This window comes from Varanus komodoensis, unplaced genomic scaffold, assembly GCF_004798865.1.
Source record: "Varanus komodoensis strain SLA01 unplaced genomic scaffold, ASM479886v1 scaffold3, whole genome shotgun sequence".
Taxonomy (NCBI): Eukaryota; Metazoa; Chordata; class Lepidosauria; order Squamata; family Varanidae; genus Varanus; species Varanus komodoensis.
In genome coordinates this window covers 505,749-529,211 of record NW_025335761.1, presented here as the reverse complement: position 1 = coordinate 529,211, position 23,463 = coordinate 505,749, and the positions used below count along the sequence as shown (strand labels likewise).

Below are 23,463 nucleotides of genomic sequence, written 5' to 3'. Positions count from 1 at the left end.
GATAAAATGTTTTGGATATACCTATCAAAAACCCAAAGGTGTGAAGCCACCTTTTCCCCATTAGAAACACTGCCTTCTCTGGGTAGAACGACTCCTGGTTTGGATGGATGAGAGCGACTTCTCATCTCTGACTGGATTGGGTTAAATTGCTCAGCCCTTATTCACCCATACGCCGTTGCTGGCATTTTCAGTGGGAGTTTTCCTGTATGAGTGAAAACGGAATTGTGATTCACCCTCATGTGTTTTTATTTGAACGTCTCTCCCATAAAAAAAGAAAACATCGATGGATAGGAATTTTCCCCCTTGCTGCTCTCGCCTCTCCCCACGTAACCTCTCCGTTACCGTTAGTTGAGAGACCCGCCGTGTTGCCGCAGAGCCGCTACAGATTGTGCTTTGTACTGGAGCAAAGGCGAAAGAGTTTCCTGCCAGTCACTTGAGTTGAAGCCACGCCTCTTTTGCAGAGATACTTTGCTTCTGATTTGAGCTGCGTGGACCAATCAGGCGCCTCGCACTGTTTTTACTGTACTGTCAGATTGCAACCTTCTCCCGCTCCTGCTAATCTGGGTAGCCTTCTTTGGTTTAGTCCACAGGAGGCTGCCTCTACTCGCACACATCTGCTCTTTCACACACAAGCGCACACCCTGTTAGCCATCCAGCGCTGAAACCTGCCGATGTTTAAAATGAGGCGGACGTTGCTTTGCCTCCAGCTTTGACAGCCGAAATTCTCATTTTAGGGCTTCCTGAGCAAACAGCACTGGGGAAACCAGCAGTCTCACGATATAAATTCCATCCATGGACATTTCTTCAGCGTAGTTGTTCCTGTTCACAGATATTAAGATTAAGGAGCTTGGATTTTCTGAGACTCGTATCCAAGGGCATCGGCTGTTAACACACTGAGCGACATCTGCTTCTTGGCTAAGACCGAAGAAAGACATCTTAAGCCTGGAAATCCTGCCTGTGCTTTGCTCTCTAGCACGCTCTCTCTCATTTCTCACACCACATACACACACACACAAGCAACACAAGCATATGCTACAGCAGGTTTTTTTCCCCTTCTCCATTGGAAAAGGCTGCTTCACTTTCTCATTTCCTGTGATAAGATAATGAAGTAAAGTCTCCCATCTTCAGGAAAGAAAATTACAGGAATCAGCTACTGAAAAGAATCAGCAAGTTAACCAGCAGCAGAGGAGGAGGAAGAAGAAGAGGAGGAGGAGGAACACTGACAGAATTAACAAAAATAAAAGGAAACAGGTGGAAGGCTGTGTCATGCTTGTGAGTGCTAGGTCGAGCTTTTAAAGCAGGAGATAATTTCTCCTTATTTTTCCTCTGCTTGTGTGTGTGTGATTCAGCAGTGCCAGCTTGCAAAGCCTGCCTCCAGCCTCCTTCCTGGCTGCTGCTGGCTTCTCAGTCCTGTTGCTGTTGCTGACAGAAACGTGTTAACAAAGCAGAAGAAGAAAAATGCCAGCCATCCTGGTAGCCTCCAAAATGAAATCTGGACTCCCCAAACCTGTCCACAGTGCTAGTCCTATTGTTCATGTGCCAGCAGCAAGGGCCATCCCACAGCCCTGTTACCTGAAGTTTGGGAACAAGGTGGAGGTGAACAAGTCTTCCTATTCTAGTCAGCTTCCCCTCAAATCGCATCATGGTCACGAGAATGCAGGAGATGGCTTCCTTCCAAAGAAGAGTAGCTCCATAGAAAATGGCTTTGACACACAGGTCAGCAAAAATGGTATCAGCATGGGTGTGTTGATTGTGTTTTATGGGAATCTGTTGAGCATGTGTATGACTGCTGATAGAACAGGTTGTGATATGATGCTGATGAGGTGTGTATTGTGCTTCTAGTGGAAGCAACATATGCTCTGGAGGGAACTGCATTTTTACATGTGCATACAAGTGGGGGGAAAAAGCTGGTTGCTTCTAACTGATCTTATGATTTGTTTTATTTGTGGTGGCCTGAATATTTTAGATAATAGCAGGGCTGTTGATACAACTGAGTGTGCTTTGTTTGTGATGTCAGTATATAAGATGCCAATTTGGTGTGGTATGAGTTGCAGTGGGTGTGTGGGTGTATCTTTCAGAGAACACAAGGGCAGCTGCTTGTAGTAGCTGCATATTATTATAGTACTGCTTTATGTAGCCAAGCTTCAGACTACTGTATGTAGTTGAGTTTGTGTGTGAGAGAGTGAATCATGTATGAGGTAGTCATGAAGCATCTTCTGTATTATGCGATACAAGAAATGTACGGATGGTAAGACGTATCATGCATATATATATCCCCATGCCTTGGATACCTAGAGGGAGAAAATGGGCTAATTGGAATTTACTCCCCACTATATAATTCTGTCCTCCTGGATATTACAATTTATTTATTAATCTGCAGTGTTCAGACTTTGCTTGAAACCATATTTGGGCACCTCCTTAAATGATGCTGCTTTATATGGTAACAAGCAATGTGTTCAGACTTTTATTATTTTTGTGAGTATATTTGTATTTTCAGCATGGATCAGATCGCCTTGCCAGTGCTGGTTCCTTAATATGCTCAATAGCAGTGTAAGCAGATAGTAAATGCTAACACACTACTGGGGTGAGCAAAGCAGATGGTCTGGTGCCACAAATGGGACTAATTAACATTAGCTAGACAGAGGTTGCTGTGTGGCTATATCATGAATTCTCGGAACGGCTTTGCAGGCTGCAGCTGCTTGAACCTGGTAGCAGGTCATGCAGCCATGTTGGGGTGGGAAGTTACATGCTTGGGGAACAATTGTATTGGTTTATTTCCCCAACGTGGGGGAATACTGGGTCATGCCTGCAAATCTAGGTTTTGCAGTCTGTGACCTCATAACCCATTCTGCTAAGGAACAACAGCATGGCTCCGAGTCAGCCTGGCCTCCTGCCCTGCATTTTAGGGGATGCTGTGCTTTCCATCCTAGCAGACAGCATGACATATCAGGCCCGACTCATATGGCTGTACCAGTTCCTGAGGGCTCGAGGACCAGGAGGGAGACATGATAGCACTGGTGTCAGAGTAGTGACAGCAGACAGGCTGACCTTTGCATCACATCGCACTCCAGAGGGAAGCACAAATGCTCTTTCGATTTTCTATATTTCATTTGGAAAGCATCAGCAAACCTCAACTTTTAACCAAATCAGGGGGAGGGTATCCAGTTTTTAAAAGTGTGATATGATACGGAACTGAGTGATAGGGCTGGGGAGACATTTTATCACTCTTTTGTAGGCTTTAAAAATCTGCCATGCATCTGTCCATGGCACATTAAATGCCGAGTGCTGAACCATGGTAAGGGGCATATTTGAAGAGCTTAGAATTGAATCAATTACTACTAATTGGGTTTCTCTTTTGGGGAAGTAGGGAGGGAAGTAGGATAACTCACAAGCCCAATCTATTGCTCAAAGCCTGGGGAACAATTTTACATTTGTAAATCTCAATTGCAATAGGACACAAAGCTCAATGGGAGTTCAACCTGTGTTTGGAATAATCCCTGTGCATCCTCATTGATGGTAAAAATGGAAAGTTGGCTTCAATCCAGTCTACTGCCCAGGTCCTTCGGAAAAAATTCTGCCCATTTTTCACACCACCTGCACCACCACAGTACCTGTACTGGTCATTGCAAGTTAATCTTTCTGTGTGTTCTTCTTCACAAGTTGTTTCATCATCAATTGCAAAGCCACTGGGAAGGAGTTATGTAACCTATATGTTCTGTTGACACTAAATAAATGTTTAAGACTTTGAGTATTATCATAGGATCTGGTAACATCCTTGGGACTTTTGGAAAAAACATATTTTTGAGGCCAAAGCAGTTGCAGTAAGAGCATCGTATGGTTATCTAACCAGTTGCACAATTCACTTTTTGCTCCAGGGTCCCTTTACACTGTGAAAAATTCCTCTAGAGTCATTCATGCACATTCACATCCATCCTAGCAGCAATAGATCTTGGCCTAGTAGCAACAGCAGCTACAGATCTTGGTCTTGCCACAGTAGCAGCATCTGTTCTTTGTCACAGCATCAAATGGTTGAAGCCATTCCAACCTGATCATCAAAGTGAGAGAGAGAGAGAGAATGGGAATGCTCTACGAACAGGCTTCATGGTTCCTGCCTGGAGGAACCATTCCTAGACTGTCCACAGACCACTGTAGAATGTAGTCTTGGCTCTTCGTGGGGCATTCGTAGCATACTTCAGGGGCTTTCTAGAAATGAGGCTTCCACAGCGGGAACTACAGAACCTGTTCCTAGAATGTTTTCCCTCATTTCCCCATCTTGGCTGTGGCAGATGCTGAAAGTCTAGGTGCTGCCAGATAGGGCCTGGGGAGAGTGCACTATTGCATCTCCATGCTAGGCCATCAAGCATTAATTGCTATACTTGGAATAAAAAAGAATACAATATGGTTTTCTTAAACACTGTGGTCTAGCCAATGACTTAAGCCAGCTCAAGAGCATCATTGCTGAAAGACCCATCTTGTCCTTGTGAGTGCATTTTGCAGAACATGTATCCCTGAGTCAGAGCGCAGCAGTGCCTTGGGACAGGTTCGCCACCAAACTTGGGCGGCATTTGAAACATAGCCTAGCCCAAGAAACTTATATCTAGTCCACAGACTGTAGAAATGACAAGTAACTCAATGGCAAGAATAATGTACTGTGATACAAGAGCAGCTTCAGCTTTTTTTTTTCAGCCCAGTTCTGCAAGTTGAAATTTGGCTTGCTTTGCAGCAGCTAAAGACATCTATTTTTACCACACTCGTTATTAAATTGCCACTCAGTTCCCTTTCGAAAACATGCATGCGTGTTGCCACACAGACGTTAGGATGGTAGGACTTTCCTGACAACCTTTACTCTTTTTATCTTGTAGGACCATCCATCAGTATTAGGATAAGAGAAAAATGCTAGAGGCTTTGGGGTCTGTCATTAGGCAGAAGTGTGGGCAGCTGTCTTATTCCAGGTCAGAGAATTTATCTATCTTGTAGACCAGCATGGTCTGTCCTGACAGGTAGTGACTCTCCAGGGTCACTCGGAGAAGCCTTTTTCATAATCATTTACCTGAAACTCATAACAGAAGATGTCAGGGATGAAACCTGAGTTATAATCCCTGTCTCCCCACTCTCAAAGCGTCAGGCAGGTGAGAAGACCAGAGACCCCTGAAATTGGGTTACTGATGAAAATAACTGCACTTGACCTTCCCCTTTAAACCTCCTCTTAAAAAACTACCACAGAAGCATATATTTCTCCACTGACTTTCAGTAGTATGTGTATCTCTATGCTCTTAATAAATGTGGCCTAATGGAGAACATGCAGGAAATGTACAGTCATGTTGCATTGTGGTACCAGCTTATTAGTCCACTGGTTTTCATTTGGTGGCACACTGTCCACTGGTTTTCATATGGTGGCACATTGCATCATTCTTATGCACTGCATTTGCTGCCTTCCACCAGAGGGGTAGCTGTGAAAGTGAGGGTAAGGCAAAGGAAGAATGGAAAATCAAGATACTTGTTTCCAGGAGGACATGGGGGCTACTCCTCCTTTAAAGAAATAATCCCTTCTCGGGTGAGCTTGTTGTGGTGGTCAGAGTAGAAAGTTTGCTGCCTTTCATCCTAAAATATGTGGCTCCGGATGCATGGAAGAGACTACTGCTTCCAGCAGGTGACTTGATCCTGCTCTTCTTCCATTTCCAAACCCTTGCCTAGACCTTTGATTCCTCTCCTATAATGCTCAGTTCCTTTTCTGCATTGGTTCCTATCTCCCAACAGTGTAAGCCTTCTCCTTGTCCTCAGGGTGGCTCATTCACCCAGCCAGCAGCAGAAGTGAAAACCCCTGCTTTCCTTATCATCTTGCTACTGCCAGTTTCCTTAATCCTTTGTCAGTGCTTTCTACTCCATGTCCTTAAAATTCAATAAGAAAGGACATCAGAGATTGTTTTGATTTCATTCACAACCCCTCCCCCCTTTTTGCTTTTTTGTAGGGGTACACATTTGGAAATCCACAGCTATGAAATTTCCCCCTCTGCTTTATTGCTCTACCTCGAAATTTGCCTATTTTTACTGATTCTATATACTCCCTGCTCTGTAATAAGGTTGGAGACCAGTGCAAGGAAGCAACAAGCACAAAGGAGTGGGGAGCTTAAACTGGTGGTGGCTGCAAGAGAAGGAAGTTTTTGGACATCTTGTTTAAGAAAGGGAAGGAAGGGTGATCTCTAGCAAGTGGCCAAAGTGCCAAAGTGGAGGGTGACATTGGTAAACTAGAGATAGTGGTATGATGGACTGAATAGCTGAAGGTACTCTTGCCTATTTGTGCAAGACACTGGACATTTCCCTTTTTAAAATGTTTGTGAACACCACATTCAGAAGGACTCACATCCCAGCTGGCAGTCTGATATACGGGTGTGGTCAGGGGGCAGGCAGCAATTCTGGAAGTCCAGTGGCAGAAAGGGAGCTGCTGGGGGGACCAAGAAAGCAAGGGATTCAGCGGCAAAGGAGCCTTAGATCCATGCTAAGAGCTGGAGGCGGGCTGAAGTGTGAAACGAGCCATAGACAGCCACAAAGTGCCTGACTGTCTGTTGGATTGGCAAGCCAGTAACCAACCTGTCACGGCTTATTCTCTGGCATGTCATGGGTTTTCAGTGAGGCTTTCAGCAGTCAAGGGCTACCAGCTGTACTGGCTGTATGCTACTTTCAGGATCAGAGGCAGCGTATCTCTGAATGCCAGTTGCTTCAGAAGTGCAACAGGAGATGTACATTGGACTCGCTTCTTGCTATGTGGGTTTCCCATAGACATCTTGCTTGCCACTGTGGGATCCTGGGCTAAATAGCCTTTTGGTTTGATCCAGCAATGCCCTATTGTAAGCCGCCCTGAGGCTTCTGCGATGGGTACGGCATAAAAATGTTATAAATAAATAAATAAAATAAATATTGTTGTTCTGAACCAAAAATCTGGTATTTGTGTACTGCATTGCCTAGAGACAGAGCCCAGAGCTCAGGAGAACTGCTGAAATAGCTCAGTCAGGAGAGTGTTGGACTGAAGAGGTAAAGGTTCCTGGTTTGATGCCAGGTTTTTAGCAAACCATTTTCCTGCACTGAACAGGGTTTGGACTCAATGGCCTGATAGGTCCCTTCCAACTCTACTGTTCTATGAGAGGCAGGAACTTAGGATAAAAGCTCAGAAACCAGCATAAGCATACTTCTTTAGCATTCTATGCCTCTTTATGATTTAATGGGAAAAAATGAGCACTTGCGTTTTGTGGAAGGATTGCAGAATGGGCTTCTTGGTGAGGAAAACATCTTTCAGAGGTCAGTTGCAAAATACTGAATTGGCATCAGGCCCAGCAGTGAATGCTAGACCATCTAGAAACCGTCTAGAGTAGCAACATAACCTTTGGAGGCACGGCCCCATTGCTAGGTTCAGTTACTCTCTGGGGCCAGAGTACCTTCTTTTCCCCCTTTAGTGATTGACTCATGCATGCACTTCAGATAAAGAATGTCACATAATCAGTCAAATCTTTTAATGGTTAATAATTTCTATATTATTCTGCTTATATAATTCAAACTTTACAACCTTTTGCCTTTTGAGGTGCCAGCTTGGCCATGCAGTAGGCTGAAGTGACCTGAAAATGCAGGCAGGAATTGGGTTCTGAATGCTTCAGCAAAGTTTTTTTAAACTGTTGGCACTAGGAGGGGGCAGTGCTATTTGACAGCTAAACTGTATTAGGCCAGCAGGAGGAGTTTGGAAAATGCCTAGAGGTTGAATAATGAGATCTTGCTTGGTCAGGAAAAATGAAGAAAACAACAAAAGAAGGCCATGACCTGATTAAAAACACCTTGGGAATAATACGGTATTATGCAAATTTATTTTTGTTTTCCTTCTGAAAAACATAATTGGCTTCCTACTTCTTTTAAACCTGTGAAGCAAATTGTTTCCACCCCCAGACTTGCATTTATCACTACAGTACTTTTTTGTATGCCTAAGTTTTTGAACTTCTCAGCTGTAAAAAAAAAAAAAAAAAAAAAAAGCTAGCAGCTTAGGGCCCCTTCTGAATGGTTTGCTCCAGGGCTGGTACTACACTGCAATTTTATACAAGTCTTCAGAGTGTCCACTGAGTTATATGGAACTTACTCTCAGATACAAGTATATAAGATTTCAACTCCTAGTCATGTCAATTCATTTTGAGCTGGTGAAGCTTCTTGAAATATCAGGCTACTAAATTCTAATCCTTGATGTCCTAAATCTTAGTCAAGATTTAGTTAATTGCATTACGATTTTAGTGTTGTAAACTGCCTTGGGGGGGTCTTCTTGGAACCAAAAATGGTATAAATTTTTTGTTTACAGGAGTAAATAAGCCATCTAGTGGCTCTCCACTGATGTCTTGAATGTAGAGTCTCTTTGTACAAACAGATATCTCATTTGTTGGATTGTTCAGCATGTTTAAAATGATGAGCCTTCTTGCCAGCACTGCTGACAGCATTCCTTTCCTTTTCCATTTCTACATGCTGAAATGTGCAGGGCTAAATTCCACTGCATGGCCTTTGTCAACCCAGCATCCGTTTTGCATACTTTTAAGTACTGTGAATTTCCCAAGGAAGTGCCACTAATTTAGTTCATTCAGTGACAAGGACATTGATGGAGTTCCTGTCAGCAGCCAAGCACCTGTCAGCAGCCAAGCATGTGGGAGCTGAAATGCAAGGCCTGATCAATTCAGAACCAGAACTGAATGGAGTGTTGGGCCAGGTCTACCGACAGCCTGTTCTAGAGGCAGAGTCAACTACAGGACAGCCGAGAAGACCATCATCAGGACTTCTAGAGGATGGAATAAGGTTGTAGATAAGCCATGAAAGCAGATTGGAGGGGTGCCAGTGGGGAGTAACATCTATAAAAGGGCTATAGGAGCACATAAAAGGGGTGTGACCTAAGCAAAGAAAGAGCCTGACCCAAAAGCTTTTGTATCAAGGCAGTAGTACTAGTAGAAATCAATATTGTTTTTCCCTACCTAGTATCTTGTAGATAGTTTGGACTACAACTTTCATAATCTCCAGCAAGCATAGTTCTGGGGATTACTGGCATTGTAGTTCAATATATCTGAAGAGCACTAGATTAGGAAAGGCTTGAAAAAGACTTTCTGGGTTGGGGTGGAGAGGTTCATCTCAGGATTTTGGATAATAATACTGCTCTACATTGTTGCATCAAGAGACTTAACACAAGAGGCATTAGTAGATAGACCAGGAAATTTTCCTTTATAGTCCTGGCTGACTTTTCTTTACAATAACTGTGTGTAAAACTCAGTCCTTGAACTGAACCAGAGAAGAGTCCAATTTTTCCAACTCAAGCGTTATTTACCTAGCTAAAAATATACTGCTCTTATATTATTTTTAGCAACATTTATATATCAACCATATAAATTGCCAATGTCAATGTGTATTATTAGGCATGGGCTGTTGGTACATTTTGTAACGGGAAACTGCTGGTTTTCCATTCACCAAGAACTGGAACATTGTCAAACACTTGTCACTTAACTGGCAAGCCTCTCAATTTATCTGGAAATCCATTCCTTCAGAGTGGGGTTGTGTACTTTGTTTGGGACAGAAATAAAATGGTTGACTCTAGGCTACAGTATGTTCCCCCCTACTGTATAGTTCCAGTTGCAGTGTCATCAGGGAGCTGGTGGTGCTGGTGATGATGCTGATTCATGGTTCATCTTACATTTTTGTATTTGTGGACTATACATGCCACTTTTGAGAACTGAATGCAGGTTGCTATAATAGCAGTAGGGGGAGAAAGGCCTCTAAAGAGACCAAATCCTCTTGGATCTCTGCTTAGTTTGCATTCCTGTCTTGCGGTTAGTAGCTTGTATTGGAATAACTTCTGATTCCTTTTTACAATTTATATTGTGCCAAAATCTCTTTCCAGAATATTTGTTACGAATGGCCTGTCACCTTCTCTCTGGTGATGGGTTCCTTATCTTGGCCATCGTTCTTTTATTATAGACCTTTAAAAATGTGGATTGTTTTGCTTATTTCTGTAGTCATGATTCTGTATTTTACTCTGTCTCTCAGCTGATTCTGTCTCTCCATCCTGCAAATATCAAAATCTGTATGAAAGAGCTAATTACGTTCCAATGGATAAAAATGTTAGAGTTTGTTTGGCAGTCCTGGGCGTGTTCCATCTAACCTTTGAAATCAGGAGTGCCCTGTTGAAGTGTCAGCCAAAAACTTCTTATAAGCATTCAGGAATTTCTTGGATTATGTAAGTCTTCAGGGAGGGCCTATCCTAATCAATCCAGTGCCCCCTGCAGAGAACAGTAACTACCAATGTAAAATATTATTTCAGTTAATTAACAAAGAAATTTCATTTTATTTCAATTGACAGAGAAATTCAGTAGAGAAGCCTTCTCCGAATTTCCTCAAAAGCATCTCTCAAGTCTTCTCAATACTGAATTTTGTTTTTCCCAAATGGTGTTGGTTCTACTTAAAAACATATAAGGAACATATGTTCAGAGCCAGCCCAAGCCATTTTTCTGCCTGGAACAGCACATGCTTCCATCCTGAAGTCAAAGTACATAGTATCAAGGCTAACCAGGTTATTTTACCATGCAATTTGGGGAATCCCACAAATACTTCTCCCCTTCTCTGGTAGAAGCACGGCAGCAGCAGTAACAACATGTTAAATAATTAATAATTGGCTACCCTGTCACGCCGTCCCAAATTAGCCACCTGAGGCTGCCAAGTCATATCACACTGTTCCAAGGTAAAGCTTGGCCTGCTGTGGCAGCCCATTTCAGCCGTTCTTGTCAGTGTGAGGGAGGAAGTGAGATCTCCAAAGGCTTTTCCACAAGTGGTTGCTCATATTACCACAAGGGAAGAAAAGTGAATTTCAGAGGCCACAGGTAAGTTAGTGAAAACCACAACCAAGCAATCGGGTGACCATGGAAAGGCAACCGTATTAACTCAAGTAACCTGCAAGGCATGCTGCTGTTCTGCAGTCAGAAGCCAAGAAAACCTGCTAATAGCCTTCTTAGAGACTCTCATTTTGTCCATCTGTCTTCCTGTTCCTCAGCATGTTCTGCCTTGATGCACATGGCTGTACCACACATACTCCTTTGTGGTGCTGAAGTTGAGAACAATAGTTTGGTCAAGGCCATATGGCTGAAGTGAGATTTGTTCCTAGCTCACATTCTTAGGTTCAGCCACTGTTCTTAAAACAAGGTAGAGTTCCTCAGTAAGCATATTAATGTTAGCTATAGTTCCAACCCTTAGAGCTTTCTTGCCATAATTCCCATTTTCGAGTTGCCAAGAAATATGTCATGTAGCAAACCCAAAGGAATTTGGCTTTCCCATTTCATTCGGTGGGGCTTAAGTATACACATAGCTGTGTGAGGTACTGGATTTTAGCCTAAATAAACAACTCGAGAATTTTATAACTGATTTAGTATGAACAATTCCATTAAATTCTGTAATGATCATCTTGCATGCTATTGTTATCCCCAAAGACCAGGGGAGTAATTGTCTCAGAGATTCTGACTTTCATCAGCATAAATTAGAAGTTACTCTTACATATTTTATTGCTTGTACTAATTTCCATTAATCATCATAATGTCTAGAGTTGAGCCAGTGTTCATTAGACAGGGGTCTGTGTTGCGAACATTACTTCCAAACTATTTTTCAGTAGTATATTCTCAAGGCCAGATCTAAAAGATGACAAAGTTGGGCATTTGCACTGGTTCAAAGTCCAGCTTAGGGCCCACTGGCTAAGCATGCTACCATTTCCTTTTCCGTGATGTATACAAGAATATAAGAGGCAGCCTAAGAAAGGTCTGCATGTCTTATCGCTTTAAGGTTAGAGAAGCTGCATTGTAGGATTGTATCACAGGATTCTTAAAATCCTGAAACCAAGAGTTTATATCTCAAACATGAGAAACATTTCAAAACTGTTTAGTCTTTGACATTTGGGCAAAATTCTTCTGTGCATGTTAAAAGGGGAATTCGCATTTAAACATTCACTATGCCATCCTGTATAATCTGTAGCCATTCCTTTCCTGTGCCTGCCTGCATTAGTATTAAATATGCAACAGTTAAAAAATCATATTAAGTCTAACCCATATTGGAAAGGGATTCAGAACAGAAAAGGTTCTACATCACTGCTGTCAGAATTACAGATTGGGACTGAATGGTCAAAAGTTATTTTTCCAACAGAAGTGTTCCTACATGCAGTCAGGACAGGCCTATAGGATTTATTTGTAAATTCAGATGGGTCCTTGTTTCATAATTGACTACGTGTTCCAGCAAGAAAAGTCTGATGATGCTGTAAAGTTCTCATGGGGGACTCCATGTAAAGGTCCCCTCCATTTTAAAGCAAATGTATTTCGTACTTTAAAGAAGACAATATAAACAATATCAGAAAAGTTATTTTTCTTTTACCTTGGATATCAGGACTTAACACCATCCTTCTGAGCCCCCTTGGGCATGGTGCTGCTGTAGTTCAAATTCAAGGCATGTAGAAATAAGATTCTGTGATTCTTCTAGAGCAGTGGGATAAGCATCTTTTCATGTAAAGACTAAATTCCAATTGGGTCCAGAAAAGGCAACAAAAATGATCCAGGGTTTGGAAGGAGAGACTGAGAGAACTGGGCATGTTCAGCCTTGGGAAGAGAAGGCTGAGCAGGGACATGATATCCCTCTATAGGTAGCTCAAAGGCTGTCACAAGGGGTAAGGTCAAGATCTCTTCTCGTTGATACCGGAGTGTAGGAGACGGAGTAATCAGCTCAAGTTGTGACAACCCAGATTCAGGCTGGACATCAGGAAATGTTTCCTCACTGTCAGAGCAGTACGACAGTGGAACTGGTTGCCCAGAGAGGTCATAGGCTCTCCCATACTAGAGACATTCAAAAAGAAACTAGATGGTCATCTGGTATAAATTGGTGTCCTGTAGCAGCAGGGCATTGGACCCAATGTCCTTCTTGGTCCCTTCCAATCCTAGTATTCTATGATTCTTAGTTGGTATAAAAAGTGGCTATAACACAAAATCCTGATGGAGCATGCCCACTTCTTCTCCCTATGCCAACGCACACCCCATAGCCCCCACTGGCACTCTCTAGAGTCACCTTCCCCAACTGAGTGCCCTTTGAATGCTTTTGACTTCAGCTCCCATTAGCCCCAATCAACATGACCAATGCTGAAGAATTTTGTGGGCAGGGTTTTTAGCAGCAGGAGGAGAAATTACCAGATTGGAAGAAACTGCTCTGCAGCATGTTCACTACTGTTTCCAGAGTGAAAGAAAGTATTCCAAGGAATTCACATGAAGTTGTCAATTATATGACACGTGTATGGTAAGGGCAGTGAGGCTATAAAATATCTGAGCTGACTCTTAAGAATCAGCTGTACTGTTTTTGTGCACTTGGGTTGGTTTTTTCAGTTTTGTTTTCTTGCTGTTGTGCCAACTGGTGCTATTTATCCCACACTCCAGATAAGGCTTCTTTTGCTGTTCTTGATGCTTCTTGAATCCACCGCCCTGTGCAATGCTTAGTTCAGTGCATTTGGATGTTCTGTGACTTTGAGTAGGCTTCTGAATGCCATGGGATGTGATGCTAAGCACAAAGCACACACAGAAGCAACGTGCACAGGTATGTTATACTGGTAGACACTGGAACCACAGACTGTGCCCTGCAGCTGTGCAGTCCTGCCCATACACACAACCTGAAGAAATTCCCGGATATGCCGACGTCCCACATAAAACAGCAGTTTTGATTCACAAGAGACAGATCTGTTTTCGTGGGTAGAACATCAGAGCATGTCTCTAAGAGTTTGCCCTTACAGAATAAAGCACCCACTATCACTAAACTCTGGAGGGACAGTAGGCCTAGCTTGCCAAAGATGACTGCTGCAATGGCAGCTTTGATTCTGGCACTTGGCAAGCTGTGATGTGCTTAGTCATTTAAGGAGTCGAGAGTGGGATAAGATTTGTTAGTCATTCTATTTCTCGGCAGCCCCTGCTGTGCTGTCCCTGAGACTGCAGAACTACCATTCCAGATCCTTTTGCGAAAAAGGTGATGAAAATTTACAGGCTGAAAGCTCAGTTGTGTCTAAAGTTTAAGCTAAAGAAAAGCAAAAACAGTCAACCAAATTGCCTGATGAGGTAGTTAATACTGATGTCTGTTCTTCCACTTGCTGGGTGCATATGTCAGCAGGACATCTTACGTAGCTAGCAGATCAAGTGCATGCAAAATGCTGAATTTTGTATTTTAGGGGGGAATAATCATAATGCTGCTGTCACACGTATCTGTCTTCTAGCACTTGTGACATTGCTGGTGGGTTTTAGACTCCTCAAGAGCTCCACCCTACACTGGGAAGGGGCACAAAGAAGAAAGTATGAGGGGAGCGTGGCACAATGCAGTCTGGCTTCCTTGCCATCGCACCCAGAATCTGATTTCCATGCTTACAGCCCACTTCAGAAGGTGCTTTAGATGCACGCTAGTTTAGGCACATAGAAATGATTGGGCAAGGAACCTTCTCTCAACATGGAAGATCTCTAAACACTTCTTGGGTGGTGGGGGGGGGTGTAGGGCTCCTTCTTACACCACTTAGTGTACAGTGAAGGGTGTAGCTGATAGGCTTATTAGAGGCAAGACTAGGGCTATTCTAAGCAGTTTGGAGATCCCCACACATATTGTGGAACATGTGAGAGGAGGGGGTCATCTTAACCCTCTTAACCCTCCTTCCACAGGGTTGTCCTGTATCCCGTTTTGAAGTACAGGCCGGTTAAATGCAACATAGTGATATCATAAGAGTAGGTAAGGCATGCTACACATTGCAGTTCAGCCCAAATATTGTTCAGGCTCTGAACCAATGCAGGAGGTGAGAGGCAGGCTGCATCGATTAGCCCCTCCCTTAACACAGTGCAACAATTAGTCCTGTCCTCAGTGCATACAGCGGAGATGTCTGCATGGAGGGAGCCCTAATGACTACAGATGCCATGCACATGAAAACTTCCATATGATGTGGAACACTTTGTGACCAGGAGTCCAGGCTGTGTGCAACCCTTGCATGTGTGGATGTGCTTGTGACGACTCCAATCCTCCACGTGTTTGTTATTGTACCTGCTTGCATCAGGAGTATGCATGAAATGTCAAGGGAGCTTCTAGATGAGCCAAGGGGCTGGTGAGAACCACACCACCTCCGGTTCAGGGGGAGAAACTGTGGGAGGGGTCGGGCCAGAGGTGGAAATCCGATCAAGAGAGCTAGCCAATTAAATATCCGGCATTCCCATTTTCTGGCCCAAAGGCAATGGAAAGTACTCTGAGGGTGGGGTTAACTTCATTTGGTGGGCAAGGAAGGAGAGTGATGCAGTTCCTAGCACAAGCAGAACTCAATCCCAAATTAGTTGGCTCATTAACTTGATGGATGTTTCTTGCTAATGACCTTAACTTGCCCCTTTTTGTATCACAAAGCTGTCCTGGCTGGCCCACTTTAACATAATGAAAGGCTGTAGCCAGAAACCTCTCTTCTTGATCTGTTGGGAAGGGCAACTAAGAGAAATGGAGAAGAGAAACTGGATCCTGCCACTACTGGGTTGGGGTGGAATTAGTTAGCACAACCCCACTTCCCCTTAATGTATTATGTCAGTGCATGAGCAACACTTCTGAATGGAGCTTGAGAGAGGGCAAAGCAACTTTCTACAACTTTTCCAGATCACTTTTCAGTACCAGCCTATTGGTTATTCTTTGATATACTGGCTTGGCTGGCATGTCACAGTAACCCAGAATTCACCCACATTTTTTAGAATGCTGTGTTACATGCCTAAGTCAGCATTCCAGTGTAAGACCCAGTTGCCTCTCGTGTAGCAGATGCGACTAATGGAGCCTAGCTTTGTTGCGATGGGGGCAGCATAGAAATGTTTTAAATAAATAAATAAATATTTGGACACTATGCTATCCAAGCCAGGGGAAAGGGTGCCTTGTTTGGCCACTCCTGACAGGAGGAGCCCGGCAGAGGCAACTGAGCCTCATGCCCTAGTGTACTGGCTCATTTACTCAGATGTTTTTAAAACATCTGGGTGACTAAGTTCTCCAAACATGGCCATATTTTATCTGTTTCTTTACTGTTTACTGAATCCCAGGAACATTAGTCCAGCTGAAACTGGATGAACATACCTTTAGCAGTCTAATGTAACCTTTGTGTCTACAAATTAGTATGTTACGAAATTAGTAATAGCAACATGAGTAATGCTATTATCATAAATTCCAAAATTCCCAGCATTCCCATGCCCATAATGAAATACTGAGGAACAAAGAGGTAGCAGATCAAAGAATTTGCTTTCTGCTCTGCATAATTAGCACAGACTCGTCAGTGACAGGATAGTGGGAGTATAATCTTTTAATACCTACTTTCTTCAAAACTCACCACGTTACTAGAAGACAGTGCATCTTGAGAAGACAGCCGACCAATGGATATCCTGCAAAATCTATGTTTGTATCAATTTCTTTTAGCTCTTTGTTCCCTAAAATCATTATTCACTTAGAAGGTTATGGTATTGAGAATTATGATCAAAGAGACCTAGAAAATATCTAAGGTATGGTATCTTAGCATCATGGTTTTCACCACTTTATCTGTGAATTCAGGACAGTCTAGCATTCCTATTAACTATAAAGAGAAAATCAGTCAACTTTATTTATTTTGGGCCGAATTGGATGAAAGGTGCAGGCATAATAGCTGCTTCTGAGAGAGTGAAGTCTTCCCTTTCCGAGGAGATGAAGCCTGAAAAATGCCAGAGAGAGAGGGATTGTGCTGGGGAACCTTGACACTTGGCTTAAGGCTTTCTCTTTCACCCACACTCTGCGGTTTTGGTCCCTCTTTTCTTCCCTTCCTGCTTACCAGGAAGAGTTAAGAGTTTTCTTCCTTTCCCTCTACATTCACTGCCTGAGCTGAGCTTGTATTGTTAGGTGAATGAAGAGCTGGCTGGAGCCAGCTTGGGCAGCCCGTGCACTCAAGCTGATCAGGCTGGTGAAGTAGGGTCAGAGCACTCTGCTTCTCCAGTGTAAACATGTAAATTTGTTTGCTTTTGGTAAAGCATAGTGCACTGTTCCTGCTTTGCATCTGAGTGGATTCCATACTGGCCATGAAGGAAGTGATAGGGACGGTGATGGTCGTGGAAACTAGTGGCTGCAGTGTCATGGAGCCATATATCCACTGTGGGTTGTAGTGTGAACTCTTAAGAAGGTTTCCATGGTACTGAACTATTGTGGGCTGGGGGCAAGGTTCCGCATGATGGACAGTTCCCTGAATGGTCAGACTAAAACCCAGAGTGGCTAAACTCCCTCCTGATATTGATGCCTCCAGCTTTCATGTGCTGGCACTGTGCCCCTCCAGCCTGATCACAGAACAGTTGAGGGAGCATGGAGCAGGATCAGCTAGGGTCATGTCTGAAGATGGGTGTGGCCTTGGATGAGGAGACATGGGAAGAGGACAGGGTGACAAGCTGGTTTAGAGAGGCCTAGAGGGCCACACTTGGCCCGTGGTCCAGAGGTTCCCCACACTTTGCTTTAAAGTGGGTTGGGAAGGATTAGAAAGGAAAACGTCCTTTGACCTTTTTATTCAAGGGGGATGCCTATCTTCCACACATTTTGAGTGATCAGTTGTCCTGCTTTAGAAAGGGCCAGCCTCTATTTGAAGGCATCTCTTATTTGAAGTTAGTTTGAAGATAAAAATCCGTAAGTGAGGTTTGCCTTGATGCTGCTCCTCCATAATTAATTTAAATTTAATTTAAAAGTAAAGGTAAAGGTTTCCCCTTGACATAATGTCCAGTCATGCCTGACTCTAGGGGGTGGTGTTCATCTCCGTTTCCTAGCCGAGGGAGCCAGCGTTTGTCCGCAGACAGTCTCTGTGGTCATGTGGCCGGCATGACTAAACACCAAGGTGCACAGAATGCTGTTACCTGCCTACCGAAGTGGTACCTTTTTATCTACTTGTATTTGCATGCTTTCGAACTGCAAAGTTGGCAGGAGCTGGGACGGAGCAATGGGAACTCACCCCGTTGTGCCGATTCAAACCGGTGACCTTTCGATCAACCAGCACAGCAGCACAGCAGTTTAAACCACTGCACCACCTGAATCCCAAAATTTAATTTAGAGTAATGTAAATTATAGTCATTATTCAAATTTGTGCCTATATATCTGCATTTACATATGTAACTTATATGTGTTTTCACTTTTCCTTTTGAAGATGTTTAGATAGCTACCCTACACATCCATCTCAGAGTAGGCTGTGGAATGCTCAAACAAGGCAAATTCAACCTTTTCATTCATTCATTCATTCATTCATTCATTCATTCATTCATTTGATTTACTGTATTTTTACCCTGTCCGTTACAAATGTCGCCGGACAGCTTACAGCAAAAATAAGTCATAAGCATAGATGAATGCAACAAAGTACAATAACATAACAAGCATAACAGAATGTGACTGAGGACCTTTCCAGTGCTTCCTGTTCATCCACCACTGCTACATTAGGTGGAGGAATGTGGGCCAGTCGTGCCCACAACAGGGTGTTGAAGCAGACTGCATCTGGGCCACAGGCCGCATGTTGTTCATCCCTGATGTAAAGGCACAGGGATGAACTGGACTTCCCGTCTCCAAAATCAAGAATGAGAATTCCCCTGAAATTCCGATGCTCCAAGGGCTTTTGGGGAGCCCTATAGTTTACTCTAAGGAACTATAGTTACAATAGAAATGCATCTCCATGTAGTGGGGAATGCTGTGTCCAGGTCTTCTGGGTAATTTGCCTCTTAAGTCTGCTGCGGTGGTGCTAACTATCCATGGCTGATGTCAAATCCCTGTGCTCCGTTCTGATGTTTCACAAAGCCACAGCTCCCTTTTTCTTACTAGTCATTTTCCTTCTATGGTAAGCTGGTAGGTGTTTCAAAATGGATCAAATTGGCCAAGTTAAACACATCCTTGCAGGGCTCCAAAGTCATTTCAGAGCTTTGGGACCTGCCTGCTTTGATCTGGACCACTTTGGAGATGAGCTGCTTCAGTTCAAAAGCTGTTGGAATATCTCCAAAGCAGGCGGCTTTGTCCAGAGTGAGTGCACAACCCGGCTATCTGTTCCTAGCTACCATGATGAGCCACAATATTTCCATGACACTCATTCCCAACACAAATTAAATTGTAGAGGAGAGCTGGGATTTTGCTATATTGGGACTTTGCTTGAGCTGGAGCTCAAGAAGAAGCAACAGTTCTTGCTAATTTTCTTGCTTTCAAGTCATGTAGGGATTTAGAGATTGCAACTACTACTGTAAATGTGGCTTAGAAATGGTTCAGAAGTAGCCCAGGTTTGCAAAGGTATTTTGTCTTTGTTTTGTAAAGTCTTTTCCTTCAACAACCATGCTCCCATTTCAACTTTTTGAAAAATCTTATAGCTAGGATGGGCACCCTCTAAAGAAATGGAAATTAATTTCTTCACTCCTAGAATTCAGCAAGAGACATAGATCTGGGCTGCTAAAGTTGCCCCGGCTGTGAAATTTGCCACCAAAATGCAGCTGAGCAGCAGCTGGATAAATACCACCTTTTCCTTTGAAGCAAGGCCCATGGAAAGAGTGCACCATCCCAGTACAAATTTGCTTTATAATGAAGTGTGTGGTTTCTTTCAGATGCAAAAATGCAGCTTTCTGGTGTGACTGTGCCACCAGATTTGCACAAAACAAAACAGCAGATTTGGCTGTGCAGCTGCAGGTGCAGAAAGGGCCAGGAAAATGGCTGGAGGGCTGTATGCAGGCCATATATTTCCCACCCCCACCCCGCCTAAGAGACCTTGTTAAAGAATTAATTAACTTTAAATATTTATTTATTTAATTTCTATTCCACCCAACAGCCAATATTATAAAATCACAAGCACGTACCAGTTCAATTCTATTCCTTTTTTTTTTTTTTTTTGTCAAGCCAGGCAGTTGGGTACTTATCCTGAAAATAAAACTTCTAGCGAGATTATTAGTTTAAAAAACATTCTTGTGAGTGGCACTAAGATAAATTGACCTTCATAGCTGAGACTGTCATTTAAACATTACCTTGAACATGCCTGAATAAATTTTCTTATGGGATTATTAGCATTTACATGAACAGTGGGGCTACATTTAACAGAATTAATGAAATTGCCAAATAATTGAATTATTTAGAGTTAAGGGGAAACTAGGTACAAAGTAACTCAATCAACGTTGTATAGATTTCCTGGTTTGTTTCATGTCCATCCTTATTTGTCTTATTACCCAGCAGCCTGCTGTATCACACTTACTGAAAATGAGAATGTGGTTAGCTGGGTGGATGACACCATTATCCTTCAGGCTCCTTCTCTTTGGGGATGCTGAACTTCTTGAGGAGAAAGAAGGACTTTCACTTCCATTTCCACTGAATAGTAATATCCCAAGAGCATTAACTCTGTTGCAAAGGAAAATACTTTAAAGGAAAAGACTTTATAAAACAAAGACAAAAGCTTTCCTAGAGCAATTTCTGGATTTTAATCAAGCCAGTCAGGGCTACTTCTGAGGCATTTCTAAGTAGAATTCACAATACCAGCTGCAACCTCTAAATCCCTACATGACTTGTGTTCAGGAAAGTAGAAAAGCACTTCCTTCTCCATGAACCTGCCTGCTCTGTGTCCACTGAGAGAAGTTTGATTGATGAGGACATAGGGAACCATCCCCTTGGAAAACAGACAGATTTGTTTGTATTTGGGTTTAAATAAGCTGTAGTGTAATGTAACAATGGCAGCAATATCACAGCTTAGTTAGCATAACTAAGCCCTCCTTCTAATACAAATGCTGTGTTCTGCTAGGTATTCAGCCATTTTTAAATGGGCTTTCCTGGATTAGTCTACCTCCAAGCATGACCCCATACAGTCCACACACTGATGCTCCAGCGATGGTCTCTCCATCACCCCATGTATGCATAAGCCCCAGATAGAGGTCTCATCGCTATCCCTTTTGGACACATGGCCTTGAAAAGGTAGGGCTGAGGAAGCCATAGGCAGCTTATTAAAAAGTTGCTGCCTTATCAACAGCACTTTTAATAACCCTTCCCAATACCCACCTGCCACAGTCCCTCATGGCCAGGCGTAGGCAACCTTAAACACTCAAGGAGCCATTTGGACCCGTTTCCCACAGAAAAGAAAACACCGGGAGCTACAAAACCCTTTTGACATCTAAAATGAAGATAACACTGCATATATTGTTTTTTACCTTTATGCAATGTATAAAAAAACTATAGTGTGTTGCATTTATAAAATCAATAAACTGCTACAGAGAAAACAATTTTTTATTTCTGCATGCAACAAAAACATTTTGAACTTTGAAGAAGCAGCAGCAGCAGCAGCAGCTGGGTTGAAGGTTACTTTCAAATAAAATACTTAATGTCTATTTGAGTCCTCCTCGTATTTATGAAATAAAAAGCTGAAAAATTATGATTTTTGCTCAGATCAACCTTCCACATCAGTTCCAAAATGGCTTTTTCCCCTCTCATCTCCATCCGGATATTTTTCAGCAAAGGCTGTGTGTTTATTCTGCAAATGGCTTGCAACATTTGACTTTTTGTTGTTTGCCAATTTCTCACTACATATTAAGCATACTGGTAAACCAGTCTCGTCAGCAGTGAAAGCAAATGAATCTGCCCACGTACCATTAAATGTTCTGTTTTCTTCTGAAACTTTTCTTTTCTTGGATTTATCCATGGTTGGCCTACTGGGGGTCGAAAAGCTCAATAAATCGCATGCTGGTGGGCATTGCACATTGGCAGTTGTGATGCATATTTTGAGCAACGGAGTCGCAGCAGAGGGATGAAAGAGCCACATGCAGCTCCGGAGCCATGGGTTGCTGACCCCTGCTCCTGGCCAATGGGTTCCTATGTCATTCCAAAATCCAGCAACTGATTTCATACTGCATCCTGGGAAGGAGTAAGGAGTGATACCTAGCCACAGGTTAGATAAAGAAGGTGCTTTTGATGGAAGATCAGCATTTTGGAAGATCAGCATCTGCGCCATGGCAGCTTTGCCATGGGGTACCGCAGGGTTCCATTTTGTCCCCTTTACTGTTCAATATCTACATGAAACCGCTGGGAGAGGTCATCAGGAGGTGTGGGCTGCGGACCCATCAGTATGCTGATGATACTCAGCTCTACCTCTCGTTTTCCACCAATCCAGGTGAGGCAGTGGCTGTACTGAACGGGTGCCTGGCCGAGGTAATGGGCTGGATGAGGGCCAATAAACTGAAGCTCAATCCAGACAAGACGGAGGTCCTGTTGGTTGGCGGTTCGGGCTTTGGAGAAGGTGACCTGAACCTTGTCCTGAATGGGGTTGCACTCCCTCCTAGGGACAAGGTCCGCAGCTTGGGAGTGCTCCTCGACCCGGAGCTTTCACTTGAAGCTCAGGTGACAACAGCGGCGAGGAGCGCTTTCCTCCAGCTTTGGCTGATTCATCAGCTGCGCCCCTACCTGGAGTACGACTGCCTTGCAACAGTGACTCATGCGCTGGTGACTTCCCGTCTTGACTTCTGTAACGCGCTCTACGTGGGGCTACCCTTGAAGACGGTCCGGATACTTCAATTGGTTCAGAATAGAGCTGCCAGGCTGCTGACGGGGACTGGACGTTATGTTCACATGACGCCAGTTCTCCGCCAGCTTCACTGGCTCCCCATTGAAGTCCGGGCCCAATTCAAGGTGTTGGTAATGACCTATAAAGCCCTAAACGGCTTGGGTCCTGGTTACCTGAAGGAGCGCTTACATCCATATTTGCCCAGTCGCCCCCTGAGATCGGCGGGAGAGGCCCTTCTCCGGGAGCCCTCCGTGAGAGAAATTAGGAGGGTGGCTACTCGGAGAAGGGCTTTCTCAGCGGTGGCGCCTAAGTTATGGAATGCGCTCCCCAGAGAGGTCCGCCTGGCGCCGTCGTTATTTGTTTTTCGGCGCCAGGCTAAGACCTTTTTATTTAAGCAACATTTTAAATGCTAAATACAATTGAATTTTATCTGGCCAGGGCGGCTTATTTTATAATGTGTGTTTTAATTAAGATTATTTTATATGGATTTTAACTTATTGTTTTATCGATGTTGTAAGCCGCCCCGAGGCTTCGGCGAATGGGGCGGCATAAAAAATGTTTTAATAAATAAATAAATAAAATTTTAAATCATCATACTGCCCCTACTTCACTTGGTAGGCCAGGTTTAAGGGAGCTCTGTACCTCTTATCTGATCCTGGAGTCAGGTACAAAAGCAGCACTCTGGCCCACAAGAGAGGCTGTGAAGTGTAAATGCCATCATTTTGGTTGTCTTCCCTTTCGCTGTGAAGCTCCCTGCTAAGGGAGATTAGTCGGGGCTGTTGCTGTCTTTTTAGGTGGGCAGTTAAGGTATTTTTTATTCTGCCAGGCTTTTAATATGCTTGGGGGTTTCTGTCTGTCAGTCCGTCTACCTGCCTAGTGGCTTGTAATGTGTTTGGGGAAAG

The 23,463-nt window shown here is 43.4% G+C and overlaps 1 protein-coding gene across 6 annotated transcripts in view; it reads left to right on the top strand.

Moving 5' to 3' along the window:
- Positions 1 to 394: 394 nt before the first annotated feature.
- The window catches only part of NAV2 (neuron navigator 2), a 332,059-nt gene continuing 308,990 nt past the window's right edge, over positions 395 to 23,463 (top strand). For 2 of the 6 annotated variants that reach the window (XM_044436703.1, XM_044436702.1), the window contains exon 1: positions 395 to 1,716. In XM_044436703.1, the coding sequence (XP_044292638.1) occupies positions 1,459 to 1,716 (258 nt within the window). In that variant the 5' untranslated portion in view covers positions 395 to 1,458. The remainder of the gene's footprint in view (positions 1,717 to 23,463) is intronic. The other 4 variants (XM_044436705.1, XM_044436704.1, XM_044436706.1 and 1 more) reach the window with 3 other exon arrangements.